This window comes from Podarcis erhardii, assembly GCF_964252035.2.
Source record: "Podarcis erhardii genome assembly, chromosome: 2".
NCBI lineage: Eukaryota > Metazoa > Chordata > Lepidosauria > Squamata > Lacertidae > Podarcis > Podarcis erhardii.
Genome location: NC_138498.1, coordinates 124,569,380 through 124,591,931, shown reverse-complemented (window position 1 = coordinate 124,591,931; position 22,552 = coordinate 124,569,380). Strand labels below are relative to the sequence as shown.

General features: G+C 44.2%; 1 protein-coding gene across 3 annotated transcripts in view; it reads left to right on the top strand.

Moving 5' to 3' along the window:
- Positions 1–385: 385 nt before the first annotated feature.
- LOC309334646 (uncharacterized protein) overlaps positions 386–22,552 on the top strand; it is a 56,292-nt gene continuing 34,125 nt past the window's right edge. The window contains exons 1-3 of one of the 3 annotated variants that reach the window (XM_081849112.1): positions 386–1,045; positions 2,923–3,092; positions 3,581–3,754. In XM_081849112.1, coding sequence (XP_081705238.1) covers positions 891–1,045; positions 2,923–3,092; positions 3,581–3,754 — 499 coding nt within the window. In that variant the 5' untranslated portion in view covers positions 386–890. The remainder of the gene's footprint in view (positions 1,046–2,922; positions 3,093–3,580; positions 3,755–22,552) is intronic. The other 2 variants (XM_081849114.1, XM_081849113.1) reach the window with 2 other exon arrangements.

The window sequence follows — 22,552 nt, the reverse complement described above, 5'->3', positions numbered from 1 at the left end:
GGGTCTCTCTTCGGAGTCAAATTCTGCTGGGGGATTCCCCTAGGCTTTGCGGGGGGGGGGCCTGGCACGCGGCACAGTGATTTTCAATCACCTTAAACCCTAAGAGTTTAAAATAGACAGTTACTGAAAGACGGGATGTCCCCCTTGTTTGAGTCTGTGATGGACAGCTGAGCCAGGCCAGTCAGGGTGCGTAATCTCTCAGAAATACCACCATGGGGCTGGAGCCTCGCTCTGATTGGCTCGCAAGACAGTGAGGGGCGGGCCAGCCCTTTTGGAGGGAAAATAAAAGGAGCCATTTCTGAGGGAGTTTCCTGAGAGGGAGAAAGGGCGGACTGGGAGAGGGGTGGACTGAGGGCGGGAGGTGAGGAGAATCTCCACTGGGAGAGGAGTCAGGCGGGAATTCAACGGGAGAAGCTATGGGGAGGCGGGCGAAAGCGGAGTGTCCTTCCAGTGAGGAGGGGGAAGGGAGACCCGCCCCCCGAGCCAGGCACCAGGGCTGAGGGGATCCGCTGGGTCCCGAGGCTGACTGGAAATCCCTCCGGAGTGGCTGAGAGGGAGGAAAAGGGCCCCTCGCTCACGAACCCCCCCCCCAGGTCTGACTCTGTGAGGGAAGCAGGGCTGCGTCCCAAGGACTGAACGGGGACAAAACTCAGGGAAGGAGCAGAAACCCAGGGGGACATTTGGGCCCCGTTTCTAGAAAGCGGAACACCCGCCTCAATTATTATTATTTTATTTATCCCCCACCCATCTGGGCGCAGGGCACTAAGCGGCATCTGAGCCGAGAATCACAGAGAACTCTGCACATGCCCTGGAGCCCCGGATTCTGGGAGGGAAGGAGGACAGCCAGCCACCCAGCCGGGGGGGGCTGTGCTCAGCTTGCGAAGGGTTAAATGCAACCGAGCCGGAGTCCTAGAGAGGACAGGAAGTGGAGAGGCGGGGCGGGTCCTCCAGAGCAGAGTCCCCTCCCTCCCTCCGTGCCCAGTCCCGTCTTTTCTCTCTTGTCTCCTCCCCGCGCTGCCTCGGTTTCCCTCCTGGGAAGAATCCGGTGAGTCTCCTCCCCTCTCTTCCCCTTGGGGTGCCCATGGGAGAAGGGGGTCCCGGGGCTGCAGGGGGAGACCCCCAAGTCTGGGAGCAGAGGGTCCTGCCCCCCCCCCCATTCCTCCCTGCCCAGCCTGGGAGGGGGCGAGTTTCCAGGGGGTCTGCAGCTCTGCTCTTCCTTGGCATCCTCTTTGGGGAAGGAGGGGGGTCTTGGGGGGGAGGGCATGCCCAGAATGCCCCTTCCAGTGGAGGAGCCCCTGCCAGGCCGGCCTTTCCCCCTGCCAGAATATTCCTCCTCCAGATCAGCTCAGGTCTCCAGCCCAGAGCCTCAAGGGAAGCCTCTCTGGGCGGGGGCCACGCCTGGGGCCCCTCCGTGGAGAAAAGGGGGGAGCCAGAGGGCTGAGCTGGCTGCACTGGGCTTGCCAGGGTTCAAGGGAACGGAGCTGCCTTCCTTGAGAGGAGAGGATGGAAAGCCGCCTTAAGGACCCCAAGATCTTGTCCTGAAGGGGGTGAGGCAGTGCAGGGAGGAGAAGGAGGGGGCTCTGGGTGGCAGGTCTGCCAACTTTTCTCTCTCTGATCCCAGAGGGAGCTTTCAAGGATGTTCCCCATCCTGGAGTTTCTCTGCAGCTCGTGCTGTTGCAGAATGTTTTATTCACATTAAACTTATAACTTCCACAGTGCGTAGGTAAAACTGGAACTCCCTCCCGCAGGAGCCAGGGATTGGAGAGGCTTTTCTAAAGGGAAATAAGACAATCTATACAGAATATATAGCAAGCTGGCGAGACTTTTCTAAAGGGGAAATAATCTATACATGGCAAGCATGATTGAGAATAATACTCTCTTAGAAAAATGTAAGATACAGAAGGGGACATTTATTTATGTATTATCAAGAAGAATAAAGCAAGGATAAAAGACACCTGCTCCCCACCTTCTGGGACAAAAGAGGGATTATCAGTCATTGTGTGGCTCCTACTACTAACAGGGGACATTGGTGCTATCGCAAAATAGACTAGTTCTATCAAGCTACCCTAAGCCTTTGGGAATCTTGTCACAAGAGGAGCGTAAAGCTCACCTCTGGAGTTTTTGGAGGATATACATGCCTGGTGTTCTTAAGAACACTGCAGATTTAGGACATGTGGAAGATCTATACTTTGGTTGCTTCCGTGTCAGGGTGGGGGCCACATTTTGGGACTGTAGTCTTGCGAAGATGGTGTATAAGCACAGATGATATCTAAGGAGGAGAGGTGTATTAGTTTCCTGATATTTCAAAAATGTGGCATCACCGGCTCCTCTGCTTCCACATACAGATTGGGCCTCCATACAACTCCCGACAGAGGTGGATACGACTACAACATCTGTCTGGCTTGTGATGAGAGAGCTCAAAGATTGTGAACAGGGCTCTCCATACAGAGCACCTAGCATGGGGGCACCTACATGTAATATCTAATAACTAAGTTAGAACTAACTTAGTTGGTCTTTAAGGTGCTACTGTAAGGAATTTTTTGTTTTGACTATGGCAGACAAACACGGCTACCTATCTGTAAATGTAATATCTACTCTGCTCTTTTCTGCCCATGCTCTGGGGTTGCAGTTTTCAGGCTTGGGGACAGGACGGTGACTGGTTTTTGTACCAAGTTTTGTCAGTTATCCCCACTGAGTTCAATGGGATCTACTCTCAGGTCACTACTGTGCAGACCATGCCAGGCTTGCAAGTGGGGTGAGGAGCATACAGAAGAAATTGGAATCGCTGGAGATGTTTAGAAATTGGGCTTCTCTTAGGTAGGGGCTGCCCCATTTGTGCTTCTCCAGGGGCAGGAGAATATCTAGGGGAAGAGAATCCCTGCAGGGCCTCTGAGGCTCCCTTTGCTTCTTCCTCTCTCCCAGGACCCTGCAGCTTGTTGTGGCTTCTCGACTCCTCAGGAAGGAAGAGACAGATCCTGCAAAGCGTGGAACAATGGAAGGGGGAAGATGGACGGTTGACCTGGTCAGGTTGTCTCCTGCATCCCTCCTCACAACCTCTGAGCGTTCCCTCCCAGGGACCTCCGAGAGATCTGGTGAGTTCCAGGGGAGGGGAGATGGGGACATGGATGGATGGAGCCATAGAGGTATTGGGGCTTGTTCAGGGGGGCACCATTTCGGGCTCCTCCACCTGCCTGCCTGCACCTTTGTTATCTGCAGGCAATTTGAGCTAGGAATACTGTGAGGAGAATCAGAACTTACAGGGTTAAACAGTTCTGCCCATGATCTGGGGTTACAGTTTTCAGGTTTGGGGACATTTTGGTACCGAGTTCTGTCAATTATCCCCACTGCGTTCAGTGGGATCTATGGTACTCTCAGGTGACTATTGTGCAGACCATGCCAGGCTTGCAAGTGGGGTGAGGAGCATACAGAAGAAATTGGAATCGCTGGAGATGTTTAGAAATTGGGCTTCTCTTAGGAAGGGGCTGCCCCATTTGTGCTTCTCCAGGGGCAGGAGAATATCTAGGACAAGAGAATCCCTGCAGGGCCCCTGAGGCTCCCCTTGCTTCTGCCTCTCTTCCAGGACCCCGCAGCTTGTTGTGGCTTCTCGACTCCTCAGGAAGGATGATAGAAATGGATCCTGCAAAACTCATAAGGATGGAAAGGGGAAGATGGACGGTTGACCTGGTCAGGTTGTCTCCTGCATCCCTCCTCACAACCCCTGAGCGTTCCCTCCCAGGGACCTCTGAGAGATCTGGTGAGTTCCAGGGGAGGGGAGATGGGGACATGGATGGATGGAGCCATAGAGGTATTGGGGCTTGCTCGGGGGGCACCATTTTGGGCTCCTCCACCTGCCTGCCTGCGCCTTTGTCATCTGCGGGCAATTTGAGCTAGGAATACATCACAGCTCCCCGACCACCGCAATGTATTGGCAACTCAAAATGTCTGAAACCAGCACCGTGATTGAATGCTCTACCAATGTCAGACAACTTACCAATCCATTGGGCAGCACTAGAAGTCATGACTCTTGAAAGTAACCTGATCCTGGGCTTCCGATTTGTCTGCGAAGGGAAATGGCAAGGCGGTGCGAGTCGTCCGTCTAAATGACGACCGTTACCGCGGTTTTTGAGCAGTGAGGGTGAGTGCCAGGGTTAGACAGCCCCCCCCCAAAGTGTCCCACAGGTAGTGGGGTGTCGAGGGGACCAGCCGGGCGTGAAGAGGCTTGCCGTGATTGCCAGAGCCCCAACGCTGCATCGGCAGCGCGTGGGGGTGTGTGTGTGAGAGACAGTGGCTTGAGCCTGCCCGTGGCTCCAGCGCAGCTCAGAAACCGGAAACCAGAAATCGCCAGCTGAAGCAGCAGATTTTGCAGTACAGACTTATGAATGGGAAAAAAAACCTTTGGAGACACATCAGTCTTTAGATACTTTTTAAACTGCACCTTGTTACTTTGCTACCTGTTAACACTATGTACTCTGGATACAAGAAAAAACTGTAGCTCTTTGTTCTTTGATTCCTTAAAAGGAAGATACAGGAAATGATTGGAGTACTCTGTTTTTTTGCTTTTTGTTTAAAAAAAGAATATTTATTGCTTTTAAAAGGAAAGAAGACAGAAGAGAAAAAACAAAACAAAAAAAGAAAAAAAAGACAATACAGTACAGTACAATATATAAACAATACAAACACAACCTAAACCCATTAAGCTAAACACATTAAACTAAACTAAACCAAATCCACTCCGTAACCCTAAATAAAACAAAACAAAAACCATTTTTTAAAAAATACACCCCCCCTTTTTGATACTTTTTCTTTCATTCCCTTGTTTCCTCGACCTCCTCTCACCTTTCTTTTTGTATTCCACTTCTACTAGTTATTTCAGCAAATCCTTTCCATCTTTCTCTATTCTCTATCATATTATAAGTAACATATTTTTTTAACCTTATTTTAACATTAAAACTAAAATACATATATATGCCTAACTCCTTATAACATTTCTGCTAAATCCATGAAATATCAATCCACCATTTTTCTATCACTCATTAATTTTGCGATGTTTCTATATATAAACTTTAAATTTTCCAATCTTCTTCCATCAACTCCTCTCCCTGGTTTCGGATTCTGCCAGTCCTTTCCATCAATTTCATATAGTCCATCAACCTGGAGATCTTATGTCCGAGGCTCTTAACTCTTTTCCAGGTCCCTTCTGCAGATCTTCTTCATATTCTTTAATGCTAGAGAGCAAATCTCGAGAAAACTCCATCCTAACAATACTTTTATTCCTTCTGGACAGTTCAGCCAAATTTCCACAGTTGAAGCTAGGGTCTATAAAATATTTCAGGACGTTTTTCAAGATTCCTCCAAATCCAAAGGCCCCCAAAACTTCAATCTCCTACTCTCAGTTTTTTTGAATGGGGATGCAGATTTTATGAATGAAAGCACTGAAAGGCTTGAAAACATTGCTAATTCTTTTTTAAAAAACCTCTAAAAAGGCAAGTCCTACCAAAGCTTGGCAGGAGGACACTTTTCCATAACTGGGAGGTAATCCCAGGGAGGGGGAGGTGCCTGGTAAGAGCCTTAGTAGGAGAAAGCGGGGGGTGGAGGGGCCTGTATTGGAATAAAAACTGAAAGAAATAGCATATATACCATAGATTCCGGCGTATTAGGTGACTGGGCTTATTAGACGACCCCCGAAATTGGCAGCTGCAATTTGGGGGTTCATCTTATAAGCCCAGTTGCCTAATACGCTGGGCAGCAACAGGGGGCGGTCTCAGCTCCGCACTGCGAGAAAGTCGTCCGGCACGGAGCTGAGCCCGCCGCCCACTGCTGCTGGTTTGGAGCCACCACCGCAGTAGCGGGCGGCGGGCTCTGCTCCGCGCCACCAATACCCGGCGTATAAGGCGACCCCCGACTTTGGAGAAGATTTTCCGGGGTTCAAAAGTCGCCTTATACACTGGAATCTACAGTATTTTCGATTATAATTACCATTTGGATTACAAATCTAATTTGAATTATAAATACGTCTGGAAATTTTTTGGACTCACAGTGGAAATATTTTGGATTACAAGACACATTGTGGATTATAATATAACTAGAAGCTTGCCAAGTGCTAATCATAATCAAGGAGACAATGTAACAGTAAGTTTGAACAATGGTAACTATTAGACTTTTGTTGTGGCCTGCTTTTTTATTCTTTTTTTTTGTAGATTGTATATAAAGGTGATTTTGCCCTCTTTTCTCTCTCTTTTTTTTGGGGGGGGGGATATTGTGGAACTTTTATAATTATGTAAGTTTGAAAGTGTTACAGTAGTACAGTAAATTTGAAAGTGTTAACAGTTTGGTTTAAAAGGGTGTATATTAAGCTTTAAAAGGGTGTTTATTCGTATTTGTTTATTCAGGTTAGTATTTTAGGTTAGTATTTGTTTATTTAGGTTAGTATTTAGGTTAGTATTTGTTGTGTATTTGTTGTTTACTGTTGTTTATGAAGGAAAATGTATAAATAATAATAATAATAATAAAAGGGTGTGGGAATTGGATTGGTGGGAGAACTGTTGTATACAAGGCAAGAGTGAGAAAAAGACAGGAGGGTCAAGGAAGTATTGAAACCTGATATCAATTCTAAGAGGAGCAGGAATAAATTATAAATGGAAATTCCCGGAGGGAGTTTCCTTTACTTATAGGAGAAAGAGATTCAGATTATTGTCAGAGAGTCAGGTACAGGAATTTCTGGATAAACATGGCAAAGACCCAGAGTTTCAAAGCTCGGGGAAAGAGTTCAGAACCCCCTTTGAGATGCACAGAGATGAACTGGTGAAGACTGAAAGAACAGGGCAAAAAAGCAAATCTTTTTAAAATGAATCAGATCATCGCAAATCTTAAATTACTAACCTGGCATGTCAATGGCCTTAACAATAATAAAAGGAACAGCGTGTGGCATGAGGTTTTAAAATGGAATTTGGATATAATTTGCCTACAGGAGACTCATGTTGCAAGAAAGCATGAGAAAATCTTGAGTAATAAGAATTAGGGAGCGAATTTATTGCATCAGATGTTTCCAAAAATCATGGAATTGTTTTGTACATAAAACCTGCACTTGAACCACAATTAATTCAAAAGGATGAGAAAGGGAGAAAATTAATGGTACAAATTAAAGTTGAGGGAGTAAAAATAATTTTGGTAGGGATATATGCACCAAATGGAAATAAATAAATAAAAATTCAGGATTTAGAAACAGAATTGCTAGAATTTGCAGATGAGAAAATAATAGTGCTGGGAGATCTTAATGGAGTCTCATCACTACCTATTGCAGTCGTTAAGAGTCGTCAACAGGCTCATCACAGCTATCTGCCAATCACCCATTCCCACCACCCTTCTGAGTAATACCCCTCCCCACCTTCTCACTATATAGAAGGGTCTGGAAACTTCTGTTTCATTGTATCTGAAGAAGTGTGCATGCACACGAAAGCTCATACCAAGAACTGACTTAGTTGGTCTTTAAGGTGCTACTGGAAGGAATTTGTTTTGTTTTTTCTCATCACTAGAGAAAGACAGAACGACCAGGAAGAAAGACACGAAAGAAGGTAGACTTCCCAAAACTTTTTTTGAAATGACAGAAAATGTAAAATTGATAGATATTTGGAGAATTAAGCATCCAGTTGAAAAACAATTCCCTTTTTTCTCTCATGTTCATGGAAGCAGCACCCGACTGGATGTGGTTTGGGTCTCTAATTAGAGTCAAGAATCAAAAAAATTGAAATAGTTGCAAGAACAATGTCAGACCATGATTCTATAATTATGGAAATACAGAAAGACCATGATTCTATAATTATGGAAATACCTTTCAGTGGAGACTGAATGAAGAAATATTAGATGATAAAATCTTTCTGGAAAGGACAAAAAAGACAATAAGTTAATATTTTGAACAAAATCTGAATAATTTTGAATAAGGGACAAAGGTGAGAGCTGTTTCCTAGTTCTGCTGGATCTCTCAGCGGCGTTTGATACCATCAACCATAACATCCTTCTGGACCGTCTTGAGGGGCTGGGAGCTGGGGACACTGTCATACAGTGGTTCCGCTCCTTTCTCCTGGGCCATGTTCAGAAAGTGGTGGTGGGGGATGAGTGTTCAGACCCCTGGGCTCTCACTTGTGGGGTGCCTCAGGGTTCTGTCCTCTCCCCCATGCTTTTCAACATTTACATGCAGCCACTGGGAGAGATCATCAGGGGGGTTGGGTTGGGTGTTCATTAGTATGCGGATGATACTCAGCTCTACCTCTCTTTCAGATCAGAACCAGTGAAGGTGGTGAAGGTCCTGTGTGAGTGTCTGGAGGCGGTTGGAGGATGGATGGCGGCTAACAGATTGAGGTTGAATCCTGACAAGACAGAAGTACTGTTCTTGGGGGACAGGAGGCGGGCAGATGTGGAGGATTCCCTGGTCCTGAATGGGGTAACTGCTCCTGAAGGACCAGGTGCGCGGCCTGGGAGTCATGTTGGACTCGCAGCTGTCCATGGAGGCACAGGTCAAATCTGTGTCCAGGACAGCTGTTTACCAGCTCCATCTGGTACGCAGGCTGAGACCCTATCTGTCTGCGGACTGCCTCGCCAGAGTGGTGCATGCTCTGGTTATCTCCCGCTTGGACTACTGCAATGCGCTCTACGTGGGGCTACCTTTGAAGGTGACGCGGAAACTACAACTAATCCAGAATGCGGTAGCTAGACTGGTGACTGGGAGTGGCCGCCGGGACCACATAACACTGGTCTTAAAAGACCTACATTGGCTCCCAGTACGTTTCTGAGCACAATTCAAAGTATTGGTGCTGACCTTTAAAGCCCTAAACGGTCTTGGTCCTGTATACCTGAAGGAGCGTCTACACCCCCATCCTTCTACCCGGACACTGAGGTCCAGCTCCGAGGGCCTTCTGGCAGAAGCGAGAAGCCAAGTTACAGGGAACCAGGCAGAGGGCCTTCTCAGCGGTGGCGCCCTTCCTGTGGAACGCCCTCCCACCAGATGTCAAAGAGAACAACAACTACCAGACTTTTAGAAGACATCTGAAGGCAGCCCTGTTCAGGGAAGCTTTTAATGTTTGATGTATTAGAGTATTTTAATAGGTTTTTTTGGAAGCCGCCCAGAGTGGCTGGGGAAACCCAGCCAGATGGGCGGGGTAGAAATAATAAATTATTATTATTATTATTATTATTATTAAGACCAAATTCCAAACAGTCTGGGACTCTAACAAAGTGGTGATGAGAGGCCTATTCATTCAAGAAGATTCAGGTGAAAAGAAGGTAAAAGAAAGAGATTTTACCTAAAATAGTAGAAAAAGAAAAAGAATTAATAAAAGCATTAGATAAAGAAATAGTAAAGCGGGAGATATAATTTTACAATCACAATATACATTGGTAATCAATGAGGAAATAGCATGGAAAATTAAAAAACAAAACAAAAATTCTTTGAAAATGCTAATAAAACAGGGAAACCTTTGGCATGGCAATTGAGAAAAAGTGAACAAGTAACAACTGAGAAACCAAAAGAAATAAGGGAGCCCTTTGTAAAATATTTTACTGATCTTTACAGAAAAAGATCGGAGGATCCAAAGATAATAGAAGATTACCGTAAATTTCGCTCCATAACACGCAGATTTTTCCTCCTAGAAAGTAAGGGGAAATGTCTGTGCGTGTTATGGAGCGAATGCCTACAGATGGCGGGGGAATCTGCTGCAGTTGTGAGCAGTCCGTGGCTCGCTTTGAAACAGCAAAGCGGGTGTAAGCGGCTCCTGTCAGCGAGCCGAGCTGAGGAGGAGGGAGAGAAGCAGAGCGGTGTTGGCTGCTTTAAAACAACCCCGTCCTCTATGTTCCTCTCTCCTCCCCACTGAGCTGCTAAGTAGCAGCAAAGCTTTTCAGCCAGCCTAGCCGGGAGGAGGGAGAGAAGCAGAGCGGGGTTGGCTGCTTTAAAACAACCCCATGCTCTCTGTCCCTGCCTGCAGTTTTTTGCTGTCCGATTTTGGATTAGCCACTGTAGGGGCTGTGTGTGTGTGTGCTTGAGCTATCGTTCTCCTCCTCCTGCTTCCCGTTCACTCTCCTTGCGCCCCTGCGCTCTCCCTCCGACTTTAGAATTGACACTCTGTGTGTCTGTGTGTGTGTGAGAGGGCTCCTTCTCCTTCTCTTGCTTCCGTTCACTCTCCCTGCGCCCCTGCGACTTTAGAATTGACACTCTGTGTGTGAGAGAGGGCTCCTTCTCCTTCTCTTGCTTCCCGTTCACTCTCCCTGCGCCCCTGCGACTTTAGAATTGACACTGTGTGTGTCTCTGTGTGTGAGGGCTCCTCCTTCTCTTGCTTCCCGTTCACTCTCCCTGCGCCCCTGTGCTCTCCCTGCGCCCCTGCGACTTTAGAATCGACACTCTGTGTCTCTGTGTGTGAGAGGGCTCCTCCTTCTCTTGCTTCCCGTTCACTCTCCCTGCGCCCCTGCGACTTTAGAATCGACACTCTGTGTGTCTGTGTGTGAGAGAGGGCTCCTTCTCCTTCTCTTGCTTCCCGTTCACTCCCCCAGCGCCCCTGCGACTTCCAGTGCCCTGCGACTTTAGGGCCAGTTCTCTCTCTGCGTGTGTGTGTGTTTTGACCTCACTGCGCTTGTTGGGGGAGAGTGTTGGTCGCAATTTTTCTTGATTTGTCTCAGAGTGGTTACTATCATGGTTTCCTTGCCGGGGAGGAGGGAGAGACGCAGAGCCTGCTTGTTCTAAAGGAGCAAATCTGGAGAGGAGCCTCTCCTGCATTATTAGCAGCATCCTCCTCCACACCCCCCACGCATGCTCCTTGTCCCTTGAGTTCTTTTCCTTCCCTCCCCACTTAAAACGTGGTTACAAAGCACAGATCCACATGGATCCTCAGGATTTTTGCACTAGGTCACCCCAAATTCACCATCAGATCACATAGCATATCCATGGCTACAGCCTGCACCAAAAAGCACACGCACCCACTGTTTCATGGGGCCGCAATGGCGCAAAAACGTGGTTACAAAGCATGGATCCTCAGGATTTTTGCATTGGGATACCCCAAACTCACCGTCAGATCACATGTCTGTGGCCACAGCATGAACCACAAAAATCATACATCCACTGTTTAGTTTAGAATATTTTTTTCTTGTTTTCCTCCTCTAAAAACTACGTGCGTGTTATGGTCAGGTGCGTGTTATAGAGCGAAAAATACGGTATGTTAAAAATAGTGAACTAGCAAAGATAACAGAGGACCAAATGAGGATATTAAATACAGAAATTTCAATCTAAGAAGTAATTGAGGCAATGGAGCCAGTGTAGTGTAGTGGTTAAGAGCGGTGGTTCGTAATCTGGTGAACCGGGTTCGCGTCTCCGCTCCTCCACATGCAGCTGCTGGGTGACCTTGGGCCAGTCACACTTCTCTGAAGTCTCTCAGCCCCACTCACCCCACAGAGTGTTTGTTGTGGGGGAGGAAGGGAAAGGAGAATGTTAGCTGCTTTGAGACTCCTGAAGGGGAGTGAAAGGCAGGATATCAAATCCAAACTCCTCCTCTTCTTCTTCTTCTTCTTCTTCTTCTTCTTCTTCTTCTTTTTCTTCTTCTTCTTCTTCTTCTTCTTCTAAATCAGACTATGGTAGGGGAATCTCTAAGGCCAGATGGAATAACAGCAAAATATTATAAAAAATGGAGTAAGCAGCTTGTGAACCCTTTGAAAGACACAACGAATGAGAATTTGAAAACGGGATGTTCCTGAAACATGGAAAGAGGCCTATATAACTTTGATACCAAAGCAAGATTCGGATGTGACATTAGTAAAAAGTTATAAGCCGATCTCATTGTTAAATAATGATTATAAATTATAAATTATTTGCCTTTGTTTTAGCAAATAGAATGAAAGTGAGAAATGAGAAAAAAGCAGCATTAATGATTACAGATGCGGAAAAATGTTTTTTGGAGCTTCATGAAGAGGGTGATGGAAGAGATGGGATTTGGAGTAAATTTTAATAGGGGAATACAAGCTGTTCACTCAGCTCAAAATGCAAAAATAATTGTAAATTTGGTGATAGCGGATAGATGCAGTATACAAAAAGTATACAGTATACAAAAAGGAACTAGACAAGGTTGCCCCTTGTCACCGTTGTTGTTTGTTCTGGTACTGGAAGTCTTGACAAGAAAGATAAGACAAGATAGAGAAGTAGTAGGAATTAGAAAGAATGAACACAAATTAAAAGCATTTGGGGACTTCCGGGATAGCGCGAACGGGTAATGGCGGATTCCCTCCGAGCTCTGGAGGGAATCGGCTCCGCTAAGGACGGGTCTTGCCGTGCCGGCGACACGGGGACCCTTAGAAACCGCAGGCGCTGAAGCCTGCGGACATGGAGACTCGGTGGGCACCTTAAGCGCCCTCCCCGACCCGCGAAGAGCCTTTTTAAAGGCTACGGAGGGGACCGGAGAGTGGCGTGGAGCTGAGAGTCGATCGCTGCCTTGGCGGAGCGAAGCCGCGAGCCATGACCGGAGAGCGCTATCTTTCTTCCTGAAATTTGGACTGAAAAAACAACTCGTGAGTAGAAGGAAATTTTGGCACTAAAAGTTTTATCATTGAATTTGAGTACGAGCGGGGGATGTGTTAAAAAGGAAGTCCACACTCCCCCCCCCACCAAAAGACTTAAAGCAAGGAGAGGAGCACTAAGTCGGAAAGACTCTGGTGTTGAAAGGAGAAAGAACACTTTCATAAATTGGTTGAAAAAGTTACTTGTGCTGGAGTGAAGAGAGGGGAATCCCAGAGGTTTTGCTTTTGGCGGACCCCCCCCCCCCCGAACCCGGGCAGTGCCCTGCTTGGGAACCCGAGAGAAAAAACAAGGTGTTTGACAGCTGTCAAAAGAGCTGTCAAACGGACGTCAGCTTGGAAATTGAGTTAAAACTGTGTTATAACTATATTGTTGGGACTAAAAGTGTTACATTAAATTGACTGGAAACAATCTAATACTGAATAACAAAGTAACGAACTGTTGGAAAAGAACTATGATGGAAATCCCCCTGGAGGGAACTAAAGACATTGCAATGGCTGCGGAAGGAAAACTACTGGCAGAGATAAAAAAAATGTTTTCCCTGGTGGGAGCTCTGCAAGAGCAGAGCTTAGCCATGAGAGATCAACTGATGACCTTCAATCTTAAACTAAACAAATCTGTTGGTGGAGCTAACCGGATGGAAAAAGAATCTGCAGCTGCAGAAAAAGAGACAACTTCAGAACTGGGGGAAAAAGAAGAAAAAGAAGAAGGAGTTCAGGAGGAAGAGAGCAATCAAATATCTGTAACTTTTGGGAGGAAAAGAAGTGAAAAAGACAACCAATGGATCACAAACCTGCAAAGAGAGAGAAAGATGGAAGTCCCTGGAACAACTGAAACATTAAGCTACGAAAGAACGAATAAGTATGATGGAGACTTCTTCTTTAAGCTGCAACATGGGAGATCTGTTGATCCTGGACAAAGACTGTTTTTGTTTGAAAAATATGAGGAACTGGTGACAGAATTCCTTCGAGAAGAGAAGATCAATAAAAAGGACTATAAACAAAATTGCTGGAGAGTGATTAACGCGGGCCTAAGGGCCTCTGATGTGAGAAATCCGGGTTAAATCTGTTTTTTTTTCTTTGGGATATTAATGTGGGAAGGGGCAAATACCGGGACAGAGGGGGAGGGGAGTGTAGAGTGGTAAAAGTCTGGGGTTTAGAATAGAAATATTATTGTTTTTTGATTTAATATAAAGAGCAAGGAATTTGTGGGAGAGAAATTAGGCCGACCTTAGAGAAACAATTTAATATGTATAATGGGATTTAAAGTAAAAATGGATAAAGGATAAATTATAAGAAAAGATATGAATAATATTTAAGAGATTTGAACAAATAACTTGCTGAGATATTTAATGAAATGGGAAGGTGGCTGGGGGGGGGTGGGGGGAAGTCACTGAAAGAGGGTAATGATTGTAAGGGTATGAAACTACAGATATTCTGTTTTGTGTTTATGATATATGTTTGTGTTTGTTTAAAAAAAATTTGAAAATCCAATAAAAATATTAAAAAAAAAAAAAAAGCATTTGCAGATGACTTGGTAATAACGGTAGAAGATCCAAAAAATTCTCTCCCAAAAGTAATGAATATAATACAAGAATTTGGTCAAGCTGCAGGATTTAAATTCAATAAAAATAAAAATAAATTGTTATTAAAAAATATTAGAGAATCAGAAAAGAAAGAAATAACAGAGATGGTAGGGACAGAGGCATATAAAAAAGAAAAATATTTAGCAGTTTGGATAACATCAAAAAATAGAAATATTTTTAAAGACTATTATGAAAAAAATTGTCAGGAAATTTAAAAAAACTTGGAAACATGGAACAGGATGAATCTCTGTTTAATGGGAAGAATTACAACTATAAAAATGAATGTACTCCCAAGGAATTTGTTTCTTTTTCAAACTGTTCCAGTAATAACAGGGAATATGTGCTTCAAAGAATGGCAGAGAGAAATATCAAGATTTGTCTGGAATGGGAAAAAGCCAAGGATAAAAAATAAAATATAGATTACATCTGGAACCACACACACCTTGGTGGATATCACCACTGGGGGAATATGATATTAAAAAATTGAATATGAGGACAAATTGGCCAACATATAGACAATTATTGGAAGAGGAACAAGGGAAACTCAGATTAAAATCCTATGAAGACATACGGCAATATGAAGCTGACAGATGGCAGTATATACAACTTAGAAGTATATTCAACTCAGATCAAAAGAAAGGACTTGCAAAAGCGGATTCGAAATTTAATGTCACAGTGACACAGAATAACAAGAAATTGTTATCAAAAACATTTTTTTTTATTGGACTGGGAATTGATGGAGGAAGAAGTGAAAGAAACAATGTTTAAATCGTATCAGGATCTCGGACATACTATCTAGAGCAATGGGAGAAACTTTGGCGAGAGGATATACGATTTACTGCCCCTTATACAATTAAAGAAAATTTTGTAAAGATGTTCTATAGTTGGTACTTAACACCAGTTAAGTTGGCAAAGATATATAAATTGAAATCCAACCTCTGTTGGAGATGTGGGGGAGAAATAGGAACAACAATACATATGTGGTGGAGGTGAGAGGAAATTAAGAAATTTTGGATAGTGGTACATGAACTAAAGAAGATGTTGAAAATATAAATAACAAAGAAACCAGAGATATATCTCCTAGGATTGATAGATGAAGAGATACCATGGGGGGGGGGAGATTTTTTCTGTATGCAAGTACAGCCGCTAGAATAGTGATTGCTACTAGGTGGAAGTCACAGACTATACCCACAAAGGAGGCATGGATTTGTAAACTATATGAATATTTAAAATTAACTGCTATAATAAGAAATCAGTTGAATCAAAAATTTAAAAAGGAGTGGAAATGTTTTGATGAATATATGGCAAAATATTGCTCAAAAAATGATACACTAATATGCCTAAATTAAAATGGTAAAGACTGAATGGAAGAAAATTAGTAAGGAAAGATAATAAAAATATATAGATGATTTGAGAAGGTTGTAGAATGCAAAGATTATTATAAATTGTATAATGTGGAGGAAATCGAGTGGGTGCGGAGGGAAGTGGAAGGAAGGAGAAAATAATAATATGATGGATTGAGGATATATAAATGTAAATGTATGGGGGGATGGGGAAGAAATGGTGTTGGCTTTGGTACATCTGTATTGTAATATGTGAAAACTAATAATAATAATAATAATAATAATAATAATAATTTAAACAGATGTGAAAGAAAGAGGCGGACTCTCACTTCCAAACTCAAAATTGTATTATAAAGCAGCATCCCTAATTTGGATACGAGATGGATCAAGCTAGAAAGGGAGGAAATAACAGACTTGGAAGGACATGATAATAGGTTTGGATGGCATGCCTACCTCTGGTATGGAAAAGCAAAAACACCCTGGTGGCTATCACCTATTGAATTTCTATCACTTAAAACATGGGGGGGGGGGAGTGGCCAACATACAGAGAATGGCTGGTTGAATAAGAGGGAAAGTTAAAATTGAAAGAATATGATGAAATAAAAGAACATCCTCAGAGCTGGTTGCCTCATAGACAATTAAAGGATATCCTTAAAGGGGATAATAAGAAAAGCTTCACATATTCGGTTTCCAAATTCCAAAAGGAAGTGATAGAAGAAAATACAAAATTATTTAAAAAGGCATACAACATTCTTTTGGAGTGGGAAACCAAAGATGAAGAAGTAAAATCGGTAATGATTAAATGGGCGCAAGATATAGGCCATAATTTGAGGATTGGATAAAATTGTGGAAAGTAAATTTAAAATTTACAGATTGTATATTATTGAGAGAGAACTATATGAAACTGATGTATAGATGTTATCTATCACCTGTCAAATTAGCAAAAATGTATAAAAATGAAAAGAATGGAAGGTACATTTTCTCATATGTGGTGGGATTGTAAAAAAGTAAAAGGCTGGAAGGGGGCAAGTTTCAGGAAGTCTGCAGCTCTGTTCTTCCTTTGCACCCAGGCTCTTCTTCCTCTTTGGGGAAGGAGGGAGGGGTCAGGGGGGAGGGCATGCCCAGAATGCCCCTTCCAATGGAGGAGCCCCTGCCAGGCCTTCCTTTCCCCCTGCCAGATCCTCCTCCAGATCACCTCAGGTCTCCAGCCCAGAGCCTTAAGGGAAGCCTCTCTGGGCAGGGGCAACGCCTGGGGCTCCTCCGTGGAGATAAGGGGAGAGCGAGAGGGCTGAGCTGGCTGCATTGAGCTTGCCAATTTGTTAGACAAGACAGAAATATTAGAAAGAATTAAAAAACATCTAAGTACATACTTTGAATTAAACCAAAATAAAGGTACTGATGTAAATGTAGTCTGGGATGCAAGCAAAGCAGTTATGTGAGGATTCTTCCTGCAACAGAATTGTATCCAAAAGAGGGAAAGGGTAAAGAATTAAGTAGAAATATTAAATAAAATAAAAGATATAGAAAACCCGATGGTTAGGAAACCAGAGGACCCAAAACTAAAACAAGCAAGTAAATTGCTGCAAATGAAACTATCTATGATTATAAATCAGGAGGTGGAATGGAAAATTAAACTACTAAAACAGCAAAATTTTGAATCAGCAAACAAAACTAGAAAATGGTTAGCTTGGCAACTAAAGAAAAAACAAGGATAGAGGATCATAAATACAATAAAAGACAATAATGAAATAATAGATAATCCCAAAGAAATAAGGAAAGTTTTCATTAAATTTTACAAAGAACTATATAAATCACCCAAAGAAAATGAGGAGAAGATAAGAACTTATATAGGAAAACATAAACTGAGGGCAAATTCCCAAGAAAGAAGAGAACAACTAGAAAAACCAATATCAGAAGAGATTTTAGATGCAATTAAGCAAGGAAAGAATGGGAAGGCCCCAGGGCCGGATGGCATACCAATTAAATATAAGAAATTAAGTCAACCATTAGTCTCCTCACCAAAGGAAGTAATGAATAATATAATGGAAAAAGGGCAGATTCCCAACACATGGGAAGAAGCATTTATTTCCCTAATAACAAAACAAGGAACAGATCTCACAAACGTAAAAAACTTTAGACCAATATCATTGCTTAACAATGACTATAAACTGTTTGCAAACATACTAGCGCAGAGATTAAAAAACGTTATGACATTACATATACACTCAGATCAGGCAGGCTTTTTACCAGGATGGCAGTTAAAAGACAATATACGAAGCATAGTAAATATAATAGAATATTTAGAAACAAAAATAAATAAGCAGGCTGCACTAATCTTCATAGACGCGGAAAAGGCGTTTGATAACGTGTCTTGGTTTTTTATGAAACACAACTTAGAAATGATGGGTCTGGGAACGAAGTTTTTAAGAAGTATAGAGGCAATTTATAAAGATCAGAATGCAAAACTTATAACAAATAATGGATTAACAGAGAACTTCCATATTACAAAGGGCACAAGACAGGGCTGCCCATTGTCGCCCCTATTATTTATATCAATACTTGAAGTATTATTTCAAAACATAAGAGAAACATAGAAAATTACAGGAATAAAATGTGGAGAAAAGGAATACAAAGTTAAAGCTTTTGCTGATGACATAGTCCTGGCATCACAAGAACCTCAAACTTTGACAGTATAAACATTAAAAGTAATAGAAGAATGTGGAGGGATGGCAGGATTTAAAATTAATAAAAGTAAAACAAAAATGATGGTAAAAAACATTAAGGAGGAACAATTAGACCAATTACAAAGCAAAACAGAAATAATATATCTGGGTGTTTGGCTCTCCCCGAAAAATACAAACCTATTTAAGGATAATTATAAAACAACATGGAAAGAAGTAAAAACAAAATTGGAAATATGTGACAGACAAACTATCCTCCTTTGGAAGGATAGCAGCTATTAAGATGAGTGTCCTACCGAAGATGCTCTTTTTATTTCAAACTATTCCAATTAAAACAGGACAAGGCCAATTCAATGAGTGGCAAAAAGTGATTTCTAGGTTTGTTTGGCAGGGGGAAAAGCCTTGAATAAAATTCGAACTTTTAACGGATAAAAAGGAAAGAGGAGGCTTTTCATTACCGGACCTCAAAATATATTATGAAGCTGGACGATTAGCCGTGACCACTGATTGTTTTACGATCTCAATCAGCCGTTTACAGCGTCCAGCCGCTTCCTTCTAGCTGCGCAACAAATTCTGCTGTCTCTTCAGTCACGGCTCAGCAGAGTAGCATACAGCGGTGCAAAGCTGTCATTTGCTTCGGGCAAATATACAAAGACAGGTTTGTCTATTTACAACTCTTTATTGCAACATTTCTTAGAGAAATAGTCCATCACTGCTTGCAGCCATGGCAAACATGTCTGTCTCTCAAGACACACAGAGAGAACTGAAAGTACAGGAACAAGCTCCTCCTAGCTTCGAAAATTGACATCAGCAGGTGACGCACTCCTCAGAACATTTAACCAGTTAAGTTCTGAACTATCACACCCCCCCCCTTGCGTCCCTGTCTGACACCTGTGGAACATCTTCAGTAACATCTTGTGAGATCAATCCCTTCCCCAATGCCTTGTGCCCTCCCTTGGAGTACCTGTTAGGCATCTGTGGAATCACCTCACAACTCTCAGAATCGCACTGTGCGAAACTTACCCACGCACCCGTGGCCTGGTACCTCTCAGGTGGAATACCCTTGGTTGTGCGACTGGATCGCCTAGGCACAAACTCTGGTGTTTCCTCTGGCTCACTGTCACCAGCAGGTGTGTCCTCTGCATCACGGGATTCCCCCTCTGACTTAAAGCGTCTTCGAATCCTCTCCATTACACTCACAGGAGAACTAGGCTCACTCTTGGGCTGTCCTTTTCTAACAACTCGTGGAGACGCCCCATCCTGCTCCTGACCTTGGTCAGTGACCTGATCGTCATCAGCAGACTCAGCCTCTCCTTCCTCCTCATCAGAACCTTCCTGCTCTGAATCAGAAAGACATTCTGAAAGAACATCACGCTTAACAGGAGTCTTTGACCTTTCATCCTGCTCAAGATCTCAGCGTGTTTACTGATCAGCACCTTACTCTGATCACCTGACGGGTAAGCAAACCTCCATGCACGAGCTTCTGGCTCATACCCACAGAAGATCATTTTCTGGAACTTGGCTCCATCTGGCCCTCGCAAAGCTTTGGGCACTGGCACAAATGCAGGAGATCCAAACTTGCGCAGAAAGTGAACCTGGGGTTTTCTGCCATGCATCAAAGAGTAAGGTGTGTCACCTACCAGTGAATTGTAGACACGATTCCAGGTGAAACACACACACCTAGTTGCCTCCAGCCAAAACTTTGGAGGTAACCTAGCTTCTGTCAGAATCACCTGTGCAGCCTTAACCAGAGCTTCACTTCTAAGCTCTGCTACCCCCCCCTGCTGGGGAGAAGTAACTGTGTGACGTATCCCTTTCTTGTGAAAGAACGTCTGCAAAGCAGAACCAGTGTACCTAGCATTTCTGTCACTGACGATTGCTTTCACCCTGGTGGAGAACCTTAGTTCCACCCCCTCAATCCAGCTTCTGATCAGCTGTGCTGCATCCTCCTTGGACTTGAGACCATGAGTCCAGGTGTTCTGCGAAAAATCATCTTGAATTGTTAGCAGAAACCTGGCCCCCCCTAGACTCTGTTCCTTCACAGGATTGAACAGATCTATGTGAACCAGCTCAAAAGGTTTAGTGGTTACCCGTTCCACTTGTGGGTAACTGCATCCGCTTACCTTTGCCTGTCTGCAAGTGTCGCAACTAATGGCACATCCACAATCTTTAATCTTACACCCTTTGGTAACCTCAGGAAGTACCTGCAGTTCTTCTAGAGAACCATGAATTGTCCTCTGATGCCATACACAAGCACAAGTAACATGAGCGGGAATTGTAGCACGCAGGGCCTGTGCTTTCTCAACCTTCCCCTCACCCCCTAGAGACGTTTTAAGAATGAAAAGATCATTCTGTCCCTTTTTCACTTCAACAAGCTGTCTCCCTCCTCTGGAGATTGTGCAGACATCATCCTGAAAACAAACCTGAAACCCCTTTTTTAGCAAATAAGGCACAGATAACAAACAGTGATGCACCCCTGGGACGACACAAAACTCCATCTGTTCCTGCAAAACAGAAATATAGGCATTAGCAAACTTAGAAACATTTGTTCTTTGACCATTTGCGAATAAAACAGTCTGTCCCTTTGGAACTGCCTTGCAATTCCACATCTCGACTGCAGGGGTCTCTGGAACCATGTTGCGGTTGGCTGCTGAGTCAATAACAAAGCTCAGCTCAGAGTTTCTCACGCAGCTGTTCTCAAACAAAGCCATGCTGCCATGGAAACCCGGCTGGTTCCCATGGGAAGTGTCCTTGGCAACATCCTGCCGTGCCTGTGTGCTCCGGTGGGGGCAACTGCCACGCAGATGTTGAACTCCAGTGGAAAAACACTGCCCGGGGCTCCTCCCAGCTGGCCTGGCCTTCCTTCTTCTGGAACGGCGCCTTCCACCAGCCTCGCCCCCTCTGAAGCTCCTCTCCGCTCCAGCACTTCCTGTGGAAAGTTTCTTAAACTTGCCTTTGGAACTCTTCGCCCCTCCGATCTGCTCACCAGCGCTCCTAGAGGCCGATACATCGGGAAATGGGCCTGCCAGTCCAGCGTCTCCAGGGCTCTGGCCTTCTGCTGAAGCTTCACACAAGCCCTTCAGCACATCCCAGGCAGCCCTTGCTGTCTGTACACCCTCCAAATGAGGCCTCAGCGATGCATGAACGCATGCTCTGAGCATATCCAGCTCTTGTTGCATTTTCTGCTGGCTATCTTCAGGCAACGCAGCCACACAGCCTGCAACGTCTGCTCCAGCTGCTTCCCAGCTAAGGGGTGCTAGTGGCTCCCTCTGGCTTGCTTCCCAAAGCCCAGAAACTAGGAACCACCCCCTTATTCTTTTGCTCCAAGTTGCCCAACTTGTTAAAGTGAGCTTTTCCACCGGTATATCCTGGCTCTCTGCCATCTTCTCCCGTTCTCCCAAGGGTGCCCCTTAAACTGTACTCACTCAGTACCAGCTGATTCCGGCTTTCCCTTCAGTGGAGAAACGATTCCAGCTGCTCTTAGCTCAGCTCTGTGTCTCAGCAGCTCTCTTGCCTCTCAGAAGCAGGCAAAAACTCCCTCTGCTTTCCGGCATCAGGCTAGACTCACGGAACGCAGCTTCCAACCTCCGGCCAGCTTTAAAGCATTCCAGTGGCTCAAAGCCGACAGCTTTACGAGCGTTGACTGACCTTCCATAACCTGTGGAGATATCGATCTGCGAAGCTCGATCGATTAGCCGTGACCACTGATTGTTTTACGATCTCAATCAGCCGTTTACAGCGTCCAGCCGCTTCCTTCTAGCTGCGCAACAAATTCTGCTGTCTCTTCAGTCACGGCTCAGCAGAGTAGCATACAGCGGTGCAAAGCTGTCATTTGCTTCGGGCAAATATACAAAGACAGGTTTGTCTATTTACAACTCTTTATTGCAACATTTCTTAGAGAAATAGTCCATCACTGCTTGCAGCCATGGCAAACATGTCTGTCTCTCAAGACACACAGAGAGAACTGAAAGTACAGGAACAAGCTCCTCCTAGCTTCGAAAACTGACGTCAGCAGGTGACGCACTCCTCAGAACATTTAACCAGTTAAGTTCTGAACTATCACATGTATAACATGGTTAAAATAATTGTTCAGCTTGGAAAATACGGACATATTATATCTGGAGGGGTTCGGAAACAAATACGGGTGGCATGCATACGTTTGGTATGACAAGGTCAGAGTACATCGGGACTTTTAAAATCACATCATAAAAAGACCACTATTTGAAATCTGGATAAGATATAAAGAGCACTTTGAAAGGAAGACACCATGGTGGCTGTCACCCCAACGACTTAAAGAAAAAACATAGTCATTCGTGTTGGGAATGGTGGGAGAGGATATTGAGAATGACCAGAAACTGTTTTTATACGCAACAGCGGCGAGGTTATTGCTGGCGCGGGT